This window comes from Thamnophis elegans, chromosome Z (assembly GCF_009769535.1).
Source record: "Thamnophis elegans isolate rThaEle1 chromosome Z, rThaEle1.pri, whole genome shotgun sequence".
Taxonomy (NCBI): Eukaryota; Metazoa; Chordata; class Lepidosauria; order Squamata; family Colubridae; genus Thamnophis; species Thamnophis elegans.
Genome location: NC_045558.1, coordinates 4,643,350 through 4,661,586, shown reverse-complemented (window position 1 = coordinate 4,661,586; position 18,237 = coordinate 4,643,350). Strand labels below are relative to the sequence as shown.

Genomic DNA, 18,237 nt, shown 5'->3' with positions numbered 1-18,237 from the left:
AGGTCGCAAAAGGGGATCACGTGACCCCGGGACACTGCAAGTGTCATAAATATGGGTCAGTTCCAAGCGTCTGAATTTTGATCACATGACCAAGGGGAATGCTGCAGTGGTTGTAGGTGCAAAATATAGTCATTTTTTTTCCAGTCCTGTTGTAACTTTGGTCACTAAATGACCTGTTGTAAGTCGAGGGCTACCTGTACTTAAAGTGGAAGTGAGCGTCCGGTGTGCCCTATTGACGTATATTTTCTCTTCCCCTTGTAGATCTTACGGATCTGACAGCGAAAGTGACCGCAGCTACTCTAATTGCCGAAGTCCCAGCGAAAGCAGCAGATACAGCTGAGCCCACGGTTGACCATAGCAGTTAATGCGTTAACCGAAGGTTTCTATGTCCGTAGCTTGGATCAACGTTTTGTTTCGTGTTTTTTTTTCCTTTTTCTTCTCAGTGTCCAGGCGAAAGTAATTGCTGCCAACAGAAGTGGAGCCTTATTTAAACTCAGCACAACCTTACTTTTTGTACACTCTGCTATGGCAATCATTTTGTGTTGCCCTGAGTTTCGTTTCAAACTAGATGATACGGTTGACGTTCAATCGAATTTTCAGTTAAGCCTCTTAAGTTTTTTTCTCCGAAGGAAATTCGCTCGATAACCATGAAACTGTGGAGAATCATCTTATAGGAATCTCACCTGTGGTCTACCTGCTTCAAACATTGGCCTTAAGTGCTGAACTAACGGTTCACTGATACCTTGACACACCAACAACATTGACATTACAGATCCAGGAAGATCTTGGATCTGTAGTGTTCAGGAAGATTCTGGCTAAGAAGCCATTCACCACCAGGGTTATGATTTCTGGGAGTTAAGATTCATCGCTTGCCTGGAAAATGTCGCCTCTATTTGGATACCATGAGTTAAAAGCGGGTTAACTTCCTGTTTCTTGACCGGTTTTGCCTAATGCTCACTTGCAGTTGTTATCCAGGTGTGGATAGCTAACTTTGAAGTCTGAACTCCCAGGGATGCTTAGACCACACTGAGTCTCCTTTCTCTGTCGAGTGAAGAAGCAAGAACGATGTTCTCCTTGTCTCTGTTGCCTCCTCTCCCACGGTCTTCTGATTCCAGGTTTTCATCATGTCTGAATGTGCTAGCGTTCTAATTTTCTACTATCTGTCAGATCTGCCAGTCAGCATCGGCAAAGATAGCAAGCTGTAAATTTATTTCAGAAAACTAACTTTTAGGAGCAACAGAATTCTGTTCTTCGGTTTGAATTCAGCAGACAAAAATGCCATTTTGAAATAGAAATGTCGGGATATACACAAATTTTCGTATCGGATAGTTAACTGTTCTTTAAAAAAAAACACGGCAGAAATAACACTCTTGTTATTTAGTGGTCCAGGCAAACGTCGACGCCTTATCTGTTAGTGCCGGTCCTGAGTTTCTAAAAATTTCTATGATGCGAAGCGCTGCATATTTCATAACGGGGTGGCGCAGAGCATTTTCTTTGGGAACTGCTTCGGGCCCCCAAATTTGTGACTTGAATATGAGATTGCCACTTTGAATTCAAGAGGGAATTCAAGACCCTCCCCTCGCAGATTTTCAAGGCAGCCCGTTTCTTGTTCAAAAGAATTTGAAGGATTTCCTACACTCCCCGTTTCATCAGTTTAAATAATTTTTTTGTTAGGAAACAAAATGTACCGTTGATTTTTTTTTTCTCCTTCAATGCAATTAAAAATAGGAATATTTAAGTATCAGTTGTTGGTTTTTAGACACACATTGCCTGCTCTTCATTTAAAAAGCAATTGTCTTGCAGGTTAAGAACTTTTAACAGGCAGTCCTCGACTTGCAACCATTCGTTTATAGTGTTCATTCGATGTTATGATGGCATTGGAAAAAAAGTGACTTTTGCCATTGTTTTCATACTTAATGGCTGTTGCGGTATCCACGTGATCAAAATTTGGACACTTGGCAACTGGCTCATACAGTGGTTGCAGTGTCCCGAGTCATATGATCCCCTTATTGCAACCTTAAGTGTTACTCCCTTAAGAACTATAGCAAATCTCCTAGCATCTGTGGCAAGAAAGATCGTAAAGTGGGGCAAAACGCCCTTGACAGCTGTCTCGCTTAGCAATGGAAATGTTGGCCTCAATTTTTTTCAAATTGTTTTTCAAATCCTCTAGCTGGGGGGAAAAGCAACGTTTTTTTTAAAAAAAAATGCCTAATCAGGGTTTAATTTCAGTGCTTGAATGGCAAGAGTTCAAGAAATCCAAAGCTTTGGATTTTGTTTTTCAAAAGTCTGAAAAACCACATGGAAAAAGGCCAAAAAAAAAGGGGGGGGGGCGTCTTGATTTAAGAGACTGCACATTTTTATTTTTTTAAAAAAACAATCAAAGTTGTTAACCTCTTACCTCTTTTGGTTGTGAGCCGCCCTGAGTCCCCCCAGGGAAAAGGGCGGCATACAAATAAACTTCAAATCAAATCAAATCAAAATCAAATCTTACACAGTACAGGAACTCCTCATCCCAGCCCATGGCAGCCACTCTGCAATTAAACAAGCCACTTGATCAACTCCATAGTAATTTGAGGGGGACCCAGGCCTACTGATAAAAACCACCTTATAGGGCCTTTCAGAAAAGCCTCGTGATGGTGGTGGGGAATCAGAATAACAGAACAGAGTTGGAAGGGACCTTGTAGGTCATCTACTCCAATCCTCTGCTCAAGCAGGAGAGCCTACCCATTCCAGACACATGGGCTGAGCGGTCTCTTCTTAAAAGCATCCAATGTTGGAGCATTTACAGCTTCTGGTGGCAGGTTGTTCCACTGGTTAATTGTTCTGTCAGGAAATTTCTCCTGAGTTCTAGGTTGCTTCTCTCCTTGATTAGTTTCCACCCATTATTCCTTGTCCTGCCTCCTGATGCGTTAGAGAATAGACTGACCCATTCTTCTTTGGGGGGAATGATGGTCCACAGAAAAGAGGCCATCGCCAAGAAGGCCCTTTTGTGTGGGATAGGCAGCCCTGATGTTTGGGGTCCGCAAACATGGCTAGCCTTGCCATCCTGCTGGACTGGATGGATGTAACAAGGGTAGAGGTAGCTCTTCAAATAACCTGGTTTCCCAGCCTCACCCATGGCAGAAAATTCAGCCTTGGGACCTACTGATGGGTATAAGCTAAGCTGCCCTAGATGTTAAGTTTATCTGAAGGTCTAAAACTGAAAACTGCTGATCTCTGTAAGAACTTCAATTTCAGGTGTGCACCAAAGATGACTAGTGTGGTCGTGCTCACAGCAAGTGGTGCAATGCATACCGAGCTCTCCCCCCCCCCTCAACTATAGCACTGAGGTGCAAGCCCACCAGGTGCCTATTCTTTCCAGGAAAACATGACACACACACACCCATAGAGAGACTCCCCATGTATGTGGCCCTGGATCATGAACAGCTCGGTCCTGCTTGGATTTACTTCCTGCCCAGGGAAGCAGGAGACACTGTTTAGTGTAGTGGTTAAGGTGCTGACCTAGAAATCTAGAGATTGGGAGTTCTAGTTCCACCTTAGGCACAAAAGCAGGCTGGATGACTGGCCCAATCACAGGAGATGATGAGTTCTAATCCCGCCTTAGGCGTGAAAGCCATATGGGTGACTTTGGGCCAATCACCAGGAGATGGTGAGCTCTAGTACATTAGGCATGAAAGCCGACTGGTTGACTGGGCCAATCACTGGGAGGCTGTGAGTTCTAGTCCCACCTTGGGTAAGTATGGAGAAATAGGAAGGAAGTGACTCATTGCTTATAAAGCAACTAAGGCAAAATTATAAACAATAAAAACAAAACATTAAAAAAAGAGAAGACCCTCCCAGTTCTGCTTCTTCGACGACAAAGAAATCAAATCTCTGCAACGCTGGCAAAGCGTTGCAAAACCTGGCGCGCAGACGCACTAAGGCCAAGCGAAGCCAAACGTTTCCGTCACCCGCCTGGAACGCTCTGCAGACGCTGCCAGCCTCCCCCCCCCCCACCTCTTCTTGCTGGGGAGGTGGGAGAACAGAAAGGGGCGGGGAGGGGGAGGCGGAGCATCGGCCGAGGAAACCTTTGCAAAGCGCTCAGCGTCGGCCGCTGCAGAGGAAGAGGAGGAGGAAGCGGGAGAGAAGGGGGGAGGGGGGGGCTGTCAGCCAGAGAAGCAATATATACACACCTCTTTAGACGGAACAAGCGAGAAGATCCCCCCCTCCCCACGAATCCACCTTCCTCGCTCCACCCCTGGATCTTTTGATGGAGAGCGCAACCCCACCGCGAGCAAAGGAGCAGCGGGGCTCCCTGGATCGGGCAGCCCGGCAGCAAAATGGTAGAGCGCCGCCCCCCCCCCCCAAAACTAGTTTCCTCTTTTATTATTATTATTATTATTCCCAGGACGGGGGCGCTGGCAGGCTAAGAGATATGGGGAGGGGGGTGGGTGGGAGAGTGGAGGAAGGGAGGGTCGGAAGTTGCTTTGCAATGCAATGCCATTTATAATGCAATGCAGTTTACAGTGAAATTTGCAAAAGCAATGCCGTGCCTTCGCCCTCTCTCCTTCTGCCTTTTTCCTTCTTTCCTATTCTCCCTTCCTCCTTCCACCCTTCTATTTCCTTCTCTCGTCTTTCCTTCCTTTCTTTTTCTTCTGGGGGGGGGGAATAGAAATTTGCACGCCTGCTGGGACCCTGCTCCTTGCCTTCTTCTCTTTTTTTTGCAAGGGAGGGGAGGGGGAACCGCGCGGGAGAGATGCCCACCTCTTTCTTGGCAAGACCGTGGCTTGCAAGGAGTTAAACCTCCCTCCCCATTCCCCTAGCCAGACTCGATCCCATTGCGACAAATGAGCTCACCCAGACAACTTGGCTTGCGCTGTAATTTCTTCCCTTCTGGTTCGCCCCCCCCCCCCCTCTTCCTCTCCGCCGCAAACCCTCCAGGCTTTAGGGACTTAATCCGCTTCCTTGCGCGCCTGATTGACAGTTGCATTTCGGTGCATTTAAGGTCCTTGCAAGTAGCTTGGCAACCTGCTCTCGCTTTGTGTGTGTGTGTGTGTGTGCGCGCGCGCGCGCGCGCTGAACGACACAAACAGGGTTGGAGGGGAAGTGGGGAGTTGGGAAAAAGAACCGGTGGCAGCTTTGCAACAGAAACCTGCTTTGATTTGACACCAAAAACCACCACCGCCCTCAATTCTGTTGCTTCTTCTTTTGGGGGGGGGGGGGGGTCGGTCACGTGGCCTGCTTAAGTTTGCATGTATTGGAGTTTTAAAAAAAATTGGGTTTGGGAAAGCATGATGCCTCTCTCCTTCTAAAGAACGCATGATAACTCCTTTTTGGGGGGGGGGGTTACAATGGGTACGCAGCAGCACAGCAACTTAGTCAGCTTCTACCTGCAACGGGCCAAGGAGAGTAACACGCAGTCCTAGGGGGTGAAATGAAGTTTTTTTTAGAGAGGTGCTGTACTTCAACTCCTATCATCCTTAGCCAGAATGTAAGGGTATTGGTATGTGTCCTGTGGGGGGGAGTCACGGCCTGGCGGTTGCAGAAGCCCTCAAGAGAGAGGTTAGGACACTGAATTCTGGGCTTTGTCAGACCCTTATTTACAAAATTCTTCTCTGATTCATTATCGTTGTTTGGGGAGCTGATATGCAGGCAGGACCAGGCAGATGGACGATAGATGGATAAGATACATGATAGATGGGATAGATGATAGATAGCTAGATAGATAGATAGATAGACAGACAGACAGACACAGGGACACAGAGACACAGACATAGATATGGATGGATGGATGGCATAGATAGATAGATAGATAGATAGATAGATAGATAGATAGATAGATAGATAGATAGATAGATAGATACATTGATTGATTGATTGATATATTAGATATAGACAGATAGACAGACAGATTGATAGATGAGATACATGATAGATAGCTGATAGAAAGAAAGATAGATAGACACAGAGAGATAGATATGGATGGATGGATGGATGGCATAGATAGATAGATGATAGATAGACAGATAGATGATGGATGGGTTGGTAGAGATAGATAGAAGATAGATAGATAGATGATAGATAGATAGATAGATAGATAGATAGATAGATAGATAGATAGATGACAGACAGACAGATAGATAGATGATGGATGGGTAGGGAGATAGAGATAGATAGATTGAAGATAGATAGATAGATAGATAGATAGATAGATAGATAGATAGATAGATGGATGGATAGATGATAGGTAGATAGATGATGGATGGATGGATGGCTAGATAGATAGATGACAGACAGATAGATGATGGATGGGTAGGTAGATAGAGATAGATAGAAGATGGATGGGTAGGTAGGTGGGTGTGTAGGTAGGTGCATGGATGGATGGATAGATGATAGATAGATGGATGGATGGATAGATAAATGATAGATAGATAGAAAGACAGAGACAGACAGACAGACAGATAGTTGATGGATGGGTAGGTAGATAGAGATAGATAAATGGATGGATAGATAGATAAGCGAATATAGATAATAAAGGTAGATGACAGATCAATAAGACAATATAGTTAACAAACATTCATGATTGATAATAGATCATTAAGCATCTAGATAATAATGGATGGCTGATATAAATCCATGAATGGATGGATGTAGATAGATGATAGAAGGATAGATAAAACAATATAGATAATTAAGATAGACAACAGGTCAAAAAGGCAATAGAGTTAACAAAGATAGATGAGGGATAATAGATTAATAAGATGGATGGACGGACAAACAGACAGATGTAGACTTACACAACCATTGATTTAGCGACATTACATTTAGTGACCGCTGCATCCTCCTGGTCACGTGATCAAAATTTGGATGCTTGGCAACCAACACATATTTATGACAGTTGCAGTGTCACCTTTTGTGACCTTCTAACAAGCAAAGTCAGTGGGGAAGCCAGGTTCACTTAACAACGGTGTTACTAACAGCTGCAGTGATTCACTTAACAACTGTGTAAATGTGGGGGCTTATTTTTGGAGAATAATCTGTCCAAACTTTGGAGTTCTGGAAGGTGGAGTTATTCTTCCACTGGACAACTCAGCTTCTCATTGATGGCTGGTGTCTCCCAGTGTCACCCCAAACACAATAGAGTTTTGTTCTAGCCGTGAGGAATAGACTGTGTGTGTGTGTGAGAGAGAGAGAGAGAGAGAGTGGTTTGTGTTTGTGCAAATATACCATAGATCAGCAAAGGAGCAAATTTGCTTGCAGACGTTACAGCCGGAGGTGAGATTCAGCCAGTTTGAAATGGTTTGGACGAACCGGATATTAATTTTAATCTGGTTCACCGAACAGATAGTTACAAGTACTGGCTGGCCTCGCCCCTCCCAGGAGTCTCCACGCGGCCCATTCGTCATGCCAGGTTAGTGCAGGGCCCGCACGGAGGCTGTGGGAGGGCGAAAAGCAGGCCTACTGGAAGTCTGGAAATGGGCCCCTTTCCAGCCTCCAGAGCCCAGCGAAGGCCATTCTCATTCTCCCGGAGGCTCAAAAAAAGCCTCCGGAGGCTGGGGAGGGCGAGAACGCCCGCCCGTCGCTCTGATGCAGGAAGCTGACTAGGCCACACCTCCATGGCCCCACCCATCCAGCATCCTGGCTGTTGCTAAAAAAAAATAATTCCCCCGGCTGGAACCTCCATGTTGACAATTACAAGTAGTCCATGATTTACGGCCACAATTGAGCCTAACATTTTAATTGAAAAAGTTGCGTTTTGGCCCATTTTACGACCTTTCTTGCCACAGTTGCTAAATGAAACGCTGCAGCTGTTAAGTTAACAACATAGTTGTTAAGTGAATTTGGCTTCCCCACTGACTTCGCTTGGCTGACGGTCACAGAAGATGATCACATGATCCCCCCCGGTGACATTGCGACTCATAAATATGAACATATGTGGCGAAGTGGCTGAATTCTGATCATGTAATTATGGGGATGCTGCAAACGGTCGTAAGTGTGAAAAACGGTTGTGGGTCACTATTTTCAGTACCGTTCTTACCGTGAATGGTCACCAAATGAAGCGTCGTAAGTCGAGGACTGCCTGTAGTCGACCTTGGGACCAATGGCTAGCGGTGAAACGAGGGTTTTAAAGGCACCAGCAGAAACGAAGGTTTTGTGGTATGCTGTGTGGTGCACTTTCCCTCGCAAATGCAGCTGCTTCCACCCTATTTATTCTACTCCATCCCTGGGCACCATGAAGAACCTGCCTACCATTATGATAGGCACTGGCCCCTCCCCTGGCTTCTCGAAAGTTAGGACTACAACGCCCATCTTCCTTGATCAGCTCGGGTGGATTTAGAAGCCGAAACCTCCCAAACAGCAAAAAAAAACCCCAAACCAAATAATTATAATGAACAGAAAAAATCTTTCATAATCCCACGTTCTGTTGAATCGATGTGAAAGTCAAAAGATTTTTGCTTTCACATCGATTCAACGGAACGTGGGACTGCGAGAGATTTTTGCATGTGCAAAGTTCAGTGGAATTTTTTCTGCGCCTGCCCAGGACACCAAATAAAAAGGCGACGTTGACAACCGGGGGAATCGGTTCAGGGGCGTGGCCAGCCTGGGTCGCTGCCGGTTCTGCCACCCAGGCCAGCATACCACTTTTCGGCAGAACTGGTAGGAACCCACCTCTTCTTAACATGTGTGGACTTCAATTCCCAGAATCCCCCCCCCCCCATCCACCCTGACTAGACTTCAATTCTCACAATTCACAAGCATCCAAAAAATGAGGGGGGGGGTCGTGCCTGTCATGAGCACATGCGCGCTGGAGGAGGTCACACATTACATTATGGGTGCGACACGCCCACGCACGACACACACACCCCTGCGCTCCCCCCCCCTTATGGCACGTGAGCCAAAAAAGTTTCGCCATCGCTTTACTAGAGTATAATTGAACCCTTTGCAGACTCAAGGGTTGGATAGATGATCTCCAAGGTTCCTCGTCACCCCATAATGCTGGTGTTTCTTCTTGCATTTGGGGTGAGGAGCTGTGTCGTTTTTTTATGGACTGCATAAGTTGATATTTTGGATATGGCTCCTTAAATCAGAATTATGATTGAGATAGTAACTTTGGATAAGGGATAATGAGCACAGGTAGTCCTGAACTCACAACATTTCATTTAGTGACAGTTCAAAGTTACAGCGGCACTGAAAAGGGCGATTTATGACTGTTTTTCCACACTTATGACCATTGCTACGTCCCCGTGGTCACGTGATCGAAATTCAGAAGCTGAGCAACTGTCTCGTATTTATGACGCTTGCGGTGTCCCGGGGTTGAGTGATCCCTTTTTGCAAACTTCCGACATGCAAAGTTAAGCAGGAAGCCCGATTCATTTAACAACTGTATGACCAACTTAACAACTGCAGGGGTTCACTTAACAACTGTGTCCAGAAAGGTCATAAAATGAGGCAAAACTCAACGGTCTCACTTAACAATGAAGATTTTGAGCTCAACTGTGGTTGTAAGTTGAGGACTATACATGACTATTATCTTTTTCTGGAAACTGGCAACGAACATCGCAGATCCTGGTTATGACCGTAGAACATCAGGTCTGGTCGTAAAGCGGACCTGCCTGATACTTGGCCACATGACCGGTGGGGGTGGGAGATGATGGGTCTATTGTTACTTCAGGTGGTTATAAAAGAACTGGCCGTAAATCAGGAACTGCCTGTATTCTGGCTCTTTCACAACCCCAGCCGAATGAATGGGCCTTTTCGGACATCTCCTGCCTTGATCAGCGGGTTGGACTAGATGACCTCCAAGATCCATTGCAGCCCTAGGATTCAATGGGGCTTTTATCGATTTGGGAGAGCATCCTAAAAGTGAGCCTCCACCTTTGTTTTCGGAAGGAAGGAAGGAAGGAGAGGGAAGGAAGAAAAAGGACAGGAAGGAGAAGGAAGAAAGGGAAAAGGGAGGGAAGGAAGAAAAGGAGAAGGAAAGAAGGGAAGGAAGGAAAGGCAAAGGAAAGAAAGAGGGGAAGGAAGGAAGGGAAAGAGGGTGGGAAGGAAGGAAAGAGGGAAGGAAAGAAAGAGGGGATGGAAGGAAGGGAAAGTGGGTGGGAAGAAAGAAAAGGCAAAGGAAAGAAAGAGGGGAAGGAAGGAAGGGAAGGAAGGAAAGGGGAAGAAAGAGGGGAAGGAGGGAGGAGATCCCATGGTCTACCTAATATGAAGAAATGAGAGATTCTGCCTTTTTCCACAACCACGGGTTTTTTTTGGTAGCTTTCTATCCAGACTTTTAAAAAACACACATAAAAAGTTTTGTAGAAACTTTGCATTTCAGACCTTCCTCTGGCATCTCCTTACAAGCCTCGACCAAGCTGACATTCCTAGCATAGCTGCGCAACAAGCCAGTGGGAGTTTTGGTATTTGTCTAAAGTTGAAAACCTGCTCCAAGATGGAGACCCATTCTTCGCTAGACCTGCAGTGAGATCCTCCTTCCTTCCCTCCCTCCCTTCCTTTCTATCTCTCTCTGCCAATCTTTCTTTCTCCTTTCCTCCCTCCTCCCTTCCTTCATCTCTCCCTGCCTCCTATCTCCCTCCCCCTCTTTCCCTTTCTCTGTCTCTGTTAATCTTTCTCCTTCCCTCCCTCCTTCCTCCCTCTACTTTTTCCTTCCTTCCTTCCCTCCCTCCCATCTTCCTCCCCTCTCTCTCCCTTTCTCTGTCTCTCTGTCAATCTTTCTCTTTCCTTCCTTCCCTCCATCCTTCCTCTCATTATTTTTCTCTCCCTTTTCCTTCCCTTCCACACTTACTTACTTTATTCTTTTCTCCTTCCTTCCTCCCCAAATTTCTGTTGCTAAGCAAGGCGGTTGTTAAGTAAGTTTGGCTCTGCTTTATGACCTTTCTTGGCAAAGTTCTTAAGTGGATCCCTGCAAGCTTTTAAGCTAATCACATGTCAGTGAATCCAGCTTCCCCATTGACTTTGCTTGTCAGAAGGGTCGCTGAAGTGGATCACGTGACCCAGGGGAAACCGTCATAAATATGAACCGTTTGCGAAAAGTGCCCGAATTTTTATCATGTGGTGTTGCAATGGCTGTAAGTGAGAAAACGATTGCAAGTCACTTTTGCCACTGCTGTCGTAACTTCCAACGGTCACTAAATGAACTGTTGTAAGTTGAGGACTATCTGTCATTAGCTTTATATCTTTAACATTTTTTTTAACCCGCATTTTATGCTATCTGCTGTCATCCCTTGTGCAATTAATGGGCCTGCTTGCATAATGCGTTTTGGCAGCGTTTTATGTTTTCAGCAGATGTCTTCCACAGCTCCCCACCAAAATCTCCAAAAAGATTTAACAATTCTGTTTGTTCAATCCAAGGCTCTGACGCTTCCCTGTTTTTTTTTTTTCAACCAACCCACAAACCTCAGCTTCAAAAACAAATCAGAAAATTGGAAGAGGTTGGGGATAGAGAGGGAAACAATCTTTGCACACAAAAAAAACAGAAATGAAACTAGGAATAATGCGTCTCTGCAAAAACAGAAATGAAATCAGAAATAAATATCTGCCCCCTCCTCCCCCCAAAAAAGAGAGAGAGAGAGATCAGAAGTAAATTTTGCAGAATTTTGAGAAACTGGAAATAAATGTTTGCAAAAAGAAAAAACTAAATCAGAAGTAAATATCTGGGAAAAGAGAAATTGGAAACAGAGATCAGAAATAATTTTTCTTGCAAAAAGAAAAATGAAATCAGGGGTAAATATACGCAAAAAGCATCCCCCTTTTGTGCTGTATTTATGACGGTAAATACATCTGATCAGCAAAATCAGTGGGGAAGACGGATTCACTTAACGACTGGCAAGAAATGTCATAAAATGGAGCAAAACCCGCTTAACCACAGGGGTCGTTAGTCGAGAACTACCTGAAATAAGATTAGAAATCTTAGCTCAGCTGGGGGTTTCCCAATCTTGCAAGGTGGGTGCCCAAATTATGATCACTTGAGAGTGGGGATTCCTGCGACGGTCGTAAGTGAAGTCAACTTTTTTTTATTGTAACTTTGAATGGGTTGTAAATCGAGGACTACCTGCAGATGGAGATGGCTATGTTACCAAGAGGGGTCAAGGGGATTGGTTACTAAGCAGCATCTGACGTTGCGTGGCTTCAGACTGTTTCCATGGAGGGTTGAGATGATCTGCAGTGTTGCTTTAACTTGCTCTTTCTTTCTTTCTCTCTTTCTTTCCTTTCTTCCCCCCCCCACTCCAACCATCTTTTTCCCTGTTTTTTTCCTTCCTTCCCATTCTCCCTCCCTCTTGTCTTTCTCCTCCCCTCTCCTTCCTTCCACCTTCCCTCCCTTCCTTATTTCCTTCTTCCTTTCCATCATCCCTTCCTTCCCTTTCTCCTTCCTTCCCTCCCACCTTCCCTTCCTCCCTTATTTCCTTCTTCCTTTCCCTCACCACTTTCTTCCCTTTCTCCTTCCTTCCTCTTTCCCATCCTCTCTTCATTCCTCCCATCCTCCTTCTTTTTCTCCCCTCTTTTCCTTTCCTTCCTCACATCCTTTATACCCCCTCCCTTTTTCTTTCCTTCCTTCCCTCCTTACTTCCTTCCCTCTCTCCCTCCTTCCATCTTTCCTCCCTCCTGCCCCTCTTACCCTCCCTCCCTTATTTCCTTCTTCTTTTCCATCACCCCTTCCTTCCCTTTCTCCTTCCTTCCTTCCATCCATACATCTTACTTCTCTCTTCCATCCCTCCCTCCCGTCTTCCATCCCTTCCATCATCCCTGCCTCCTTATTTCTTCTTCCATCATCTCTTCCTTCCCTCTCCTTCCTTCCTTCCATCCATCCATCTTCCTTCTCTCTCTCCCATCCCTCTTTCCCTCCCTCCCTTCTTCCATCATCCCTCCCTCCTTATTTCCTTCTTCCTTTCCACCATCCCTTCCATCCATCCATCCATCCATCTTCCTTCCCTCCCTCTTTCCCTGCAGCTGATAGTTGAAAAGACATCCGATCACCCTGTTCCCGAGTACTCCCTGGTAGAAGATGCTGCCCTCCACTTCACGTGTTTGATGGACAGGCTGAACGAGCAGCGCCTTCTCCAGCCCAACCTGTGTGACGTGGACATCGTCCTGGTGCAGCAGCAGGCGTCCGTCTTCCCGGCCCACAAGGGGGTCTTGGCAGCCTACAGCCGCTTCTTCCACTCCCTCTTCACCCAGAACAAGCAGCTCGGGCGAGTGGAGCTCTCTCTGGAGGCCTTGACCTCCCGTGGCCTTCAACAGATTTTGAGCTTCATCTACACCTCCAAGCTCTTGGTCAACGCCGACAACGTTCGGGATGTCCTGAATGCGGCCTCGGTCTTGCAGATGACCGACATTGCTTCCTCCTGTCAGGAGCTCCTCGCCACCCGAGCACTCAGCTTGGCTATGACCAACAACGTGGCCTTGACTTCGGACAACAAAGCCACCGCACCGCCTCCGTTCTTCGGTGACATCAAGCAAGAAATGGACCCTCCACCTCCTAAGATCTTCGCCCGAGAAGGGAACGTCCCGTATTCCGTACGGGTGGAAGATGGCAACCAGAGCCAGCCTACGGTGGCCGACAAGACGTTCTACAAGGAAGAGAAACATGGGATCTGCAAGATGGAAGGGGATGCATCTGAAGCTCCCCTGGGCAACCGAGGTTCCTACAGCTGTGGCGAGCAGATCATTGTGGAGGTCAACCTAAACAACCAGACGCTCAACGTCTCTAAAGGTGCGGAAGGACAGCCTACCGCTGCCGAACAAGTGGCTTCGGAAGCTGGATGCCCGGAAGGAGAACGGCGTTCCTCGGTGGTGGATCGGAAACAAGAAAACGGCAGTAGGCGAGATGAAGATGACGATGCAGATATGGGTGATGAAGATGAGCGCTCGGAAGAGGAGGACCTGGACGAGGAGGAGGACACGTCGGAAGAGGAAGAAGATGAGGATGAGGAAGAAGAAGAGGAGGAGGACGAGGAAGAGGAGGACAGAGGGGACAATGACAGCAATGTGGCCGAGATGAGAGGGAAGAAGGCCGGCGCACCTCAGAGGACTAGGCCACTTGCCAAGGCCACCAACTCACCTGCATCCCGCAAAATGGGTGAAGCTGCACCCATGACGGAAGCAGGAGAGGAAGAGGAGGAGGGAGAAGATGAAGACGAAGTGGCTGAGGATGACGGTGGGGATCAGAAAGCCAAGAAGCAGAAGAAGGAACAGGATCCTCCCGGCCAGAAGGTCAAGCTGGAGGAGAAGCAACATTATCCGTGCAAGAAGTGCCCACGTGTGTTCAACAACCGCTGGTACCTGGAGAAGCACATGAACGTCACGCACACACGCATGCAGATTTGCGAGAAGTGTGGAAAGAGGTTCCTGCTGGAGAGCGAGTTGCTTCTGCACCATCAGACAGACTGCGAGAAAAACATTCAGGTGAGGACTACCTTAGCCCTTCCTTTCTCCTTCAAGCTGGCGCCCTCAAGATCTTCTGGTGGGAACTCTAATGAGGATGGTTGAACTCGCAGTCTCTGAGTTGCAACAGTTCATTTAGTGACCGTTCAAAGTTACAACGGCAGGGAAAGTAGCGATTTACGACCGTTTTTCACGCTTACGACCATTGCAGCCTCCCAGTGGTTACGTGATCAAAACTCAGATGCTTGGCAAGTGACTCATATTTATGACAGTCACAGGGTCCTGGAATCAGATGATTCCTTTTTGCGACCTTCTGACCAGCAAACTCAAGGGGGAAGCACTGAAAAAAGGGACCTACGACCATGTTTCACAACACTTGGCCATGGGTTCATATTTATGACGGTCACAGCACCCCGGGGTTGTGTGATTCCCCTTTTGCGAGCTACTGATAAGCAGTCAGTGGGGAGAGCGAGATTCACTTAACGACCAGGTGAGTAACAATTGCAAAGATTCAATTAACAACTGTGGCAAGAAAGACCGTAAAATGAGGCAAAATCTATTTAACAAATGTCTCACTTAACAACAATGGTCGTAAGTCGAGGACTACCGGCACAGTTGCAAACGCAAGATGGAGGCCAACCTCAAGGCAGACCCAGCACAGAACCTGAGTCACGCTGGTGTCTCTGACTTTCAACAACCACTGAGCCCAAATTTCCATCGCTAAGTGAGACAATGGGGGTGAGTTTTTCCCATTTGACGACCTTTCTTGCCAGAGTTGTTAAGTGAGTCAGTGGAACTTGGTGACATAGTCGTTAAGCGAGTCTAACGTCCCTATTGTCAGAAAGTTGCAAAGGGGGTTGGGTCACATGACCTCAGGACACTACAACCGTCATAAATATAAGTCAGCTGCCAATCATCTGAATTGTGATCACATGACCATGGGGAATGCTACCGTGTTTCCCCGAAAATAAGACAGGGGATATCTTATTTCCAGGGAAACAGGGCATAATGGTCGTAAATGTGAAAACTGGTCATAAGCCTGTTGTAACTGCGAGCATTCACTAAACAAATAGTTGTAAGTCAAGGAGTATCTCTATAAGAGGAAAATACAGGTAGTCCTCGACTTACAACTGCAATTGTGCCCAAAATTTATGAGACATTGTTTAAATGACTTCTGTCCCATTTTACAACCTTTCTTGTCACCGCTGTTGAGCGAATCACTGCAGTTGTTAAATTAGTAACACTGTTGTTAAGTGAGTCTGGCTTCCCCATCGACTTTGTTTGCTGGAAAGTTGCAAAAGGGGATCACATGACCCCCTTCTCATCACTGCGACCGTCATAAATATGAGTCATTGGTGAAGCATCTGAATTTTGATCACGTGACCACTGCAATGGTCGTAAGTCACTTTTTTCAGTGCTGTTGCAACTTCGAACAGTCACCGAATGAACTGTTGTAAGTCGACGACTAAACTGTATTTTGTCGTTCACAACAATCTTTCTTGTAACTACTTTAATTTTTCCCTGAATAAACAACCAGGTGATGTGATTATCTAGCAAAATTTCACTTTTGGTTTGGGCCACGAATGATCCATTTGAAGGATCTGGGATCCAGATGATCCGTGGCTTCTCAGTCCCTGAATCAATTCCCAGTTGAGGACAAGTAAATCTGTGTGCGTTGTGAGTGTGTTGTAAATCCCAGTTGGGGACAAATAAAATCTCTGTGCGTTGTGAGTCAGAATGTGTGCAATTCAGAGTTGTGATCCACATTATGTAATCTTCCATTTCACACTGAATTCCTTGGAAAGGGATGCTTTTGTATTGTTTGTGTGCCCATCCTTGCTTGTGTGGTGTTTTTGTGTGTGGGTGTGTGTCTCTGTGTCTGTCTCTATGTGTGTTTGCAAGCCTACAGTGCCAGCAAGTGGTCGAAAGCAAAAAATTGCAAGGAGAAAAGGAAATAATTTTTTATAAAATCAACCCTGGATCCATAGTAAGAAAAGCCATGTTTTCTTCTATAGTCTTTAAGCAAATCCCTATTGTGTGAGTCTGGCAGTCACTAAGTGAATCTGGATTCTCCCACTGACTTTGCTTGTCTGAAGGTCGCAAATGGTGGATCACATGACCCCTGGACCAGATGTGGTATTTAGCTGGTTCACACGGTTTGGGCGAACCGATAGGGAAAAATTGACCTGGTTCACTGAACCAGTAGCAATCTGTGGCTGGCCCCGCCCCGTTCACTGCTCACAGGCAGCATGCAGAAGGAGAAAATAGGTGAATGGGTAGAAATACAATTTTCTATCCTACCAGGTTCTGTGGCCATGGATTGGTGGTGGTGGGGGTCATGTGACTGAGTGGGCATGGCCGTGAGTGTTGTTGAGTTGGCCACACCCATTCATCCACGTGTCCCTCCGCCAACCCCGGACGCTGTAACCCGTATAAATGCCCGCCCATTGCCAAGCTTCTGAATTTTGATCACATGACCCAGGGGATGCTGCAACCGTTGTTAAGTGTGAGGACAGGTTGCAAGTCACTTTTTTCAGTGCTGTTCTAGGGTCACTAAAGGAATGACGTAGGTCAGGGACTACTTATAGAAGGAGAAGTTCGAACAGTAATTCTCAACCTTGAGAACTTTTAAGAGAGATGAACTTCAACTCCCAGAATTCCCCAGCCAGCTTGCTGGCTGGGGAATTCTGGGAGTTGAAGTCCACCTCTTCTTAAAGTGGCCAAAGTTGAAAAGGCTTAAAATAATCAGGGTGATTGATCTGATATTGGCAACCAATTGATAGTCCAACATGGATAAGAATGATTGGACAAGAAAGTTTAATCTTGTACGAGCAGTCCTCGACTTATAACAATTTGTTTAGTGGCCCCTCAAAGTTACAACGACATTGAAAAAAGCTTTTTTTCTGCTGGGAATAACCAAGGGGAAATATAGAAAGAAAATTAAATACGTATGAATACATTCGTTGAGTACAGCCAGAGTAACATTTGCCAGTGTTGGAAACAGAGTAATATTCCCCCGGACGAATTAGTGACTCAGAAAATACTAGATTGCGCAGAAATGGAAAAATTAACATTAAGATTAACGGACATAAAAGAGTCTGAATACTATGAAATTTGCGATAATTGGTATTAATGGTTGTATAACAAAAATAAAGTTAATTTAGCCAAGAAGCAATAGAGAAATGTATAGAACTGTAAATGAATGTATATCAATATAGAAGCGATACAAGATTTATGTGTGTGTGTGTGTGTGTGTGTGTGTTTTATTTGTGCTGATAAATAAATAAAGGGAGACTAGTATAGATCTATTTCAAGCTATTTAGCTCTCATCAGCTAGCCATATCCTTACTCGGAAGGGTATATATATATATATATATATATATATATATATATATATATATATATATATATATATATATATATATATATATATATATATATATATATATATATATATATATATATATATATATTTAGAGTCACAACCCCCGGTAAGCCCCAATTATGGGAGGAAGCTAACTGCTTCCATCATCTGTCAATCGGCTCGTCACAAGAGTCCATCATGACAGAAACCCAATATTTTTACTGTTGCCTTTGTTATATTTGGAAGCAGTTAGCTTCCTCCCATAATTGGGGCTTACCGGGGGTTGTGACTCTAAATATATACCTTCTTCCATGGCTTCAGCTGATAAGGAGGAGACCTGTGGCTTAATGGCTAAGATGTTTGCCTAAGATGCAATACAGCACAGATTCGAATCCCAGTAAGGGTATGGCTAGCTGATGAGAGCTAAAAAGCTTGAAATAGATCTATACTAGTCTCCCTTTATTTATTTATCAGCACAAATAAAACACACACACAGACACACACACATA

General features: G+C 45.5%; 2 protein-coding genes across 8 annotated transcripts in view; both read left to right on the top strand.

The window, feature by feature from the left end:
• NKTR (natural killer cell triggering receptor) overlaps positions 1-1,744 on the top strand; it is a 47,504-nt gene extending 45,760 nt beyond the window's left edge. For all 7 annotated transcript variants that reach the window (XM_032237608.1, XM_032237607.1, XM_032237606.1 and 4 more), the window contains one exon: positions 262-1,744. In XM_032237608.1, coding sequence (XP_032093499.1) covers positions 262-340 — 79 coding nt within the window. In that variant the 3' untranslated portion in view covers positions 341-1,744. The remainder of the gene's footprint in view (positions 1-261) is intronic.
• Positions 1,745-4,051: 2,307 nt separating this feature from the next.
• On the top strand, positions 4,052-14,469 carry ZBTB47 (zinc finger and BTB domain containing 47). The gene is made up of 2 exons (XM_032234898.1): positions 4,052-4,322; positions 12,931-14,469. The coding sequence occupies exons 1-2, from the start codon at positions 4,320-4,322 to the stop codon at positions 14,467-14,469; spliced, it is 1,542 nt and encodes a 513-aa protein (XP_032090789.1). The 5' UTR covers positions 4,052-4,319.
• Positions 14,470-18,237: the final 3,768 nt, after the last annotated feature.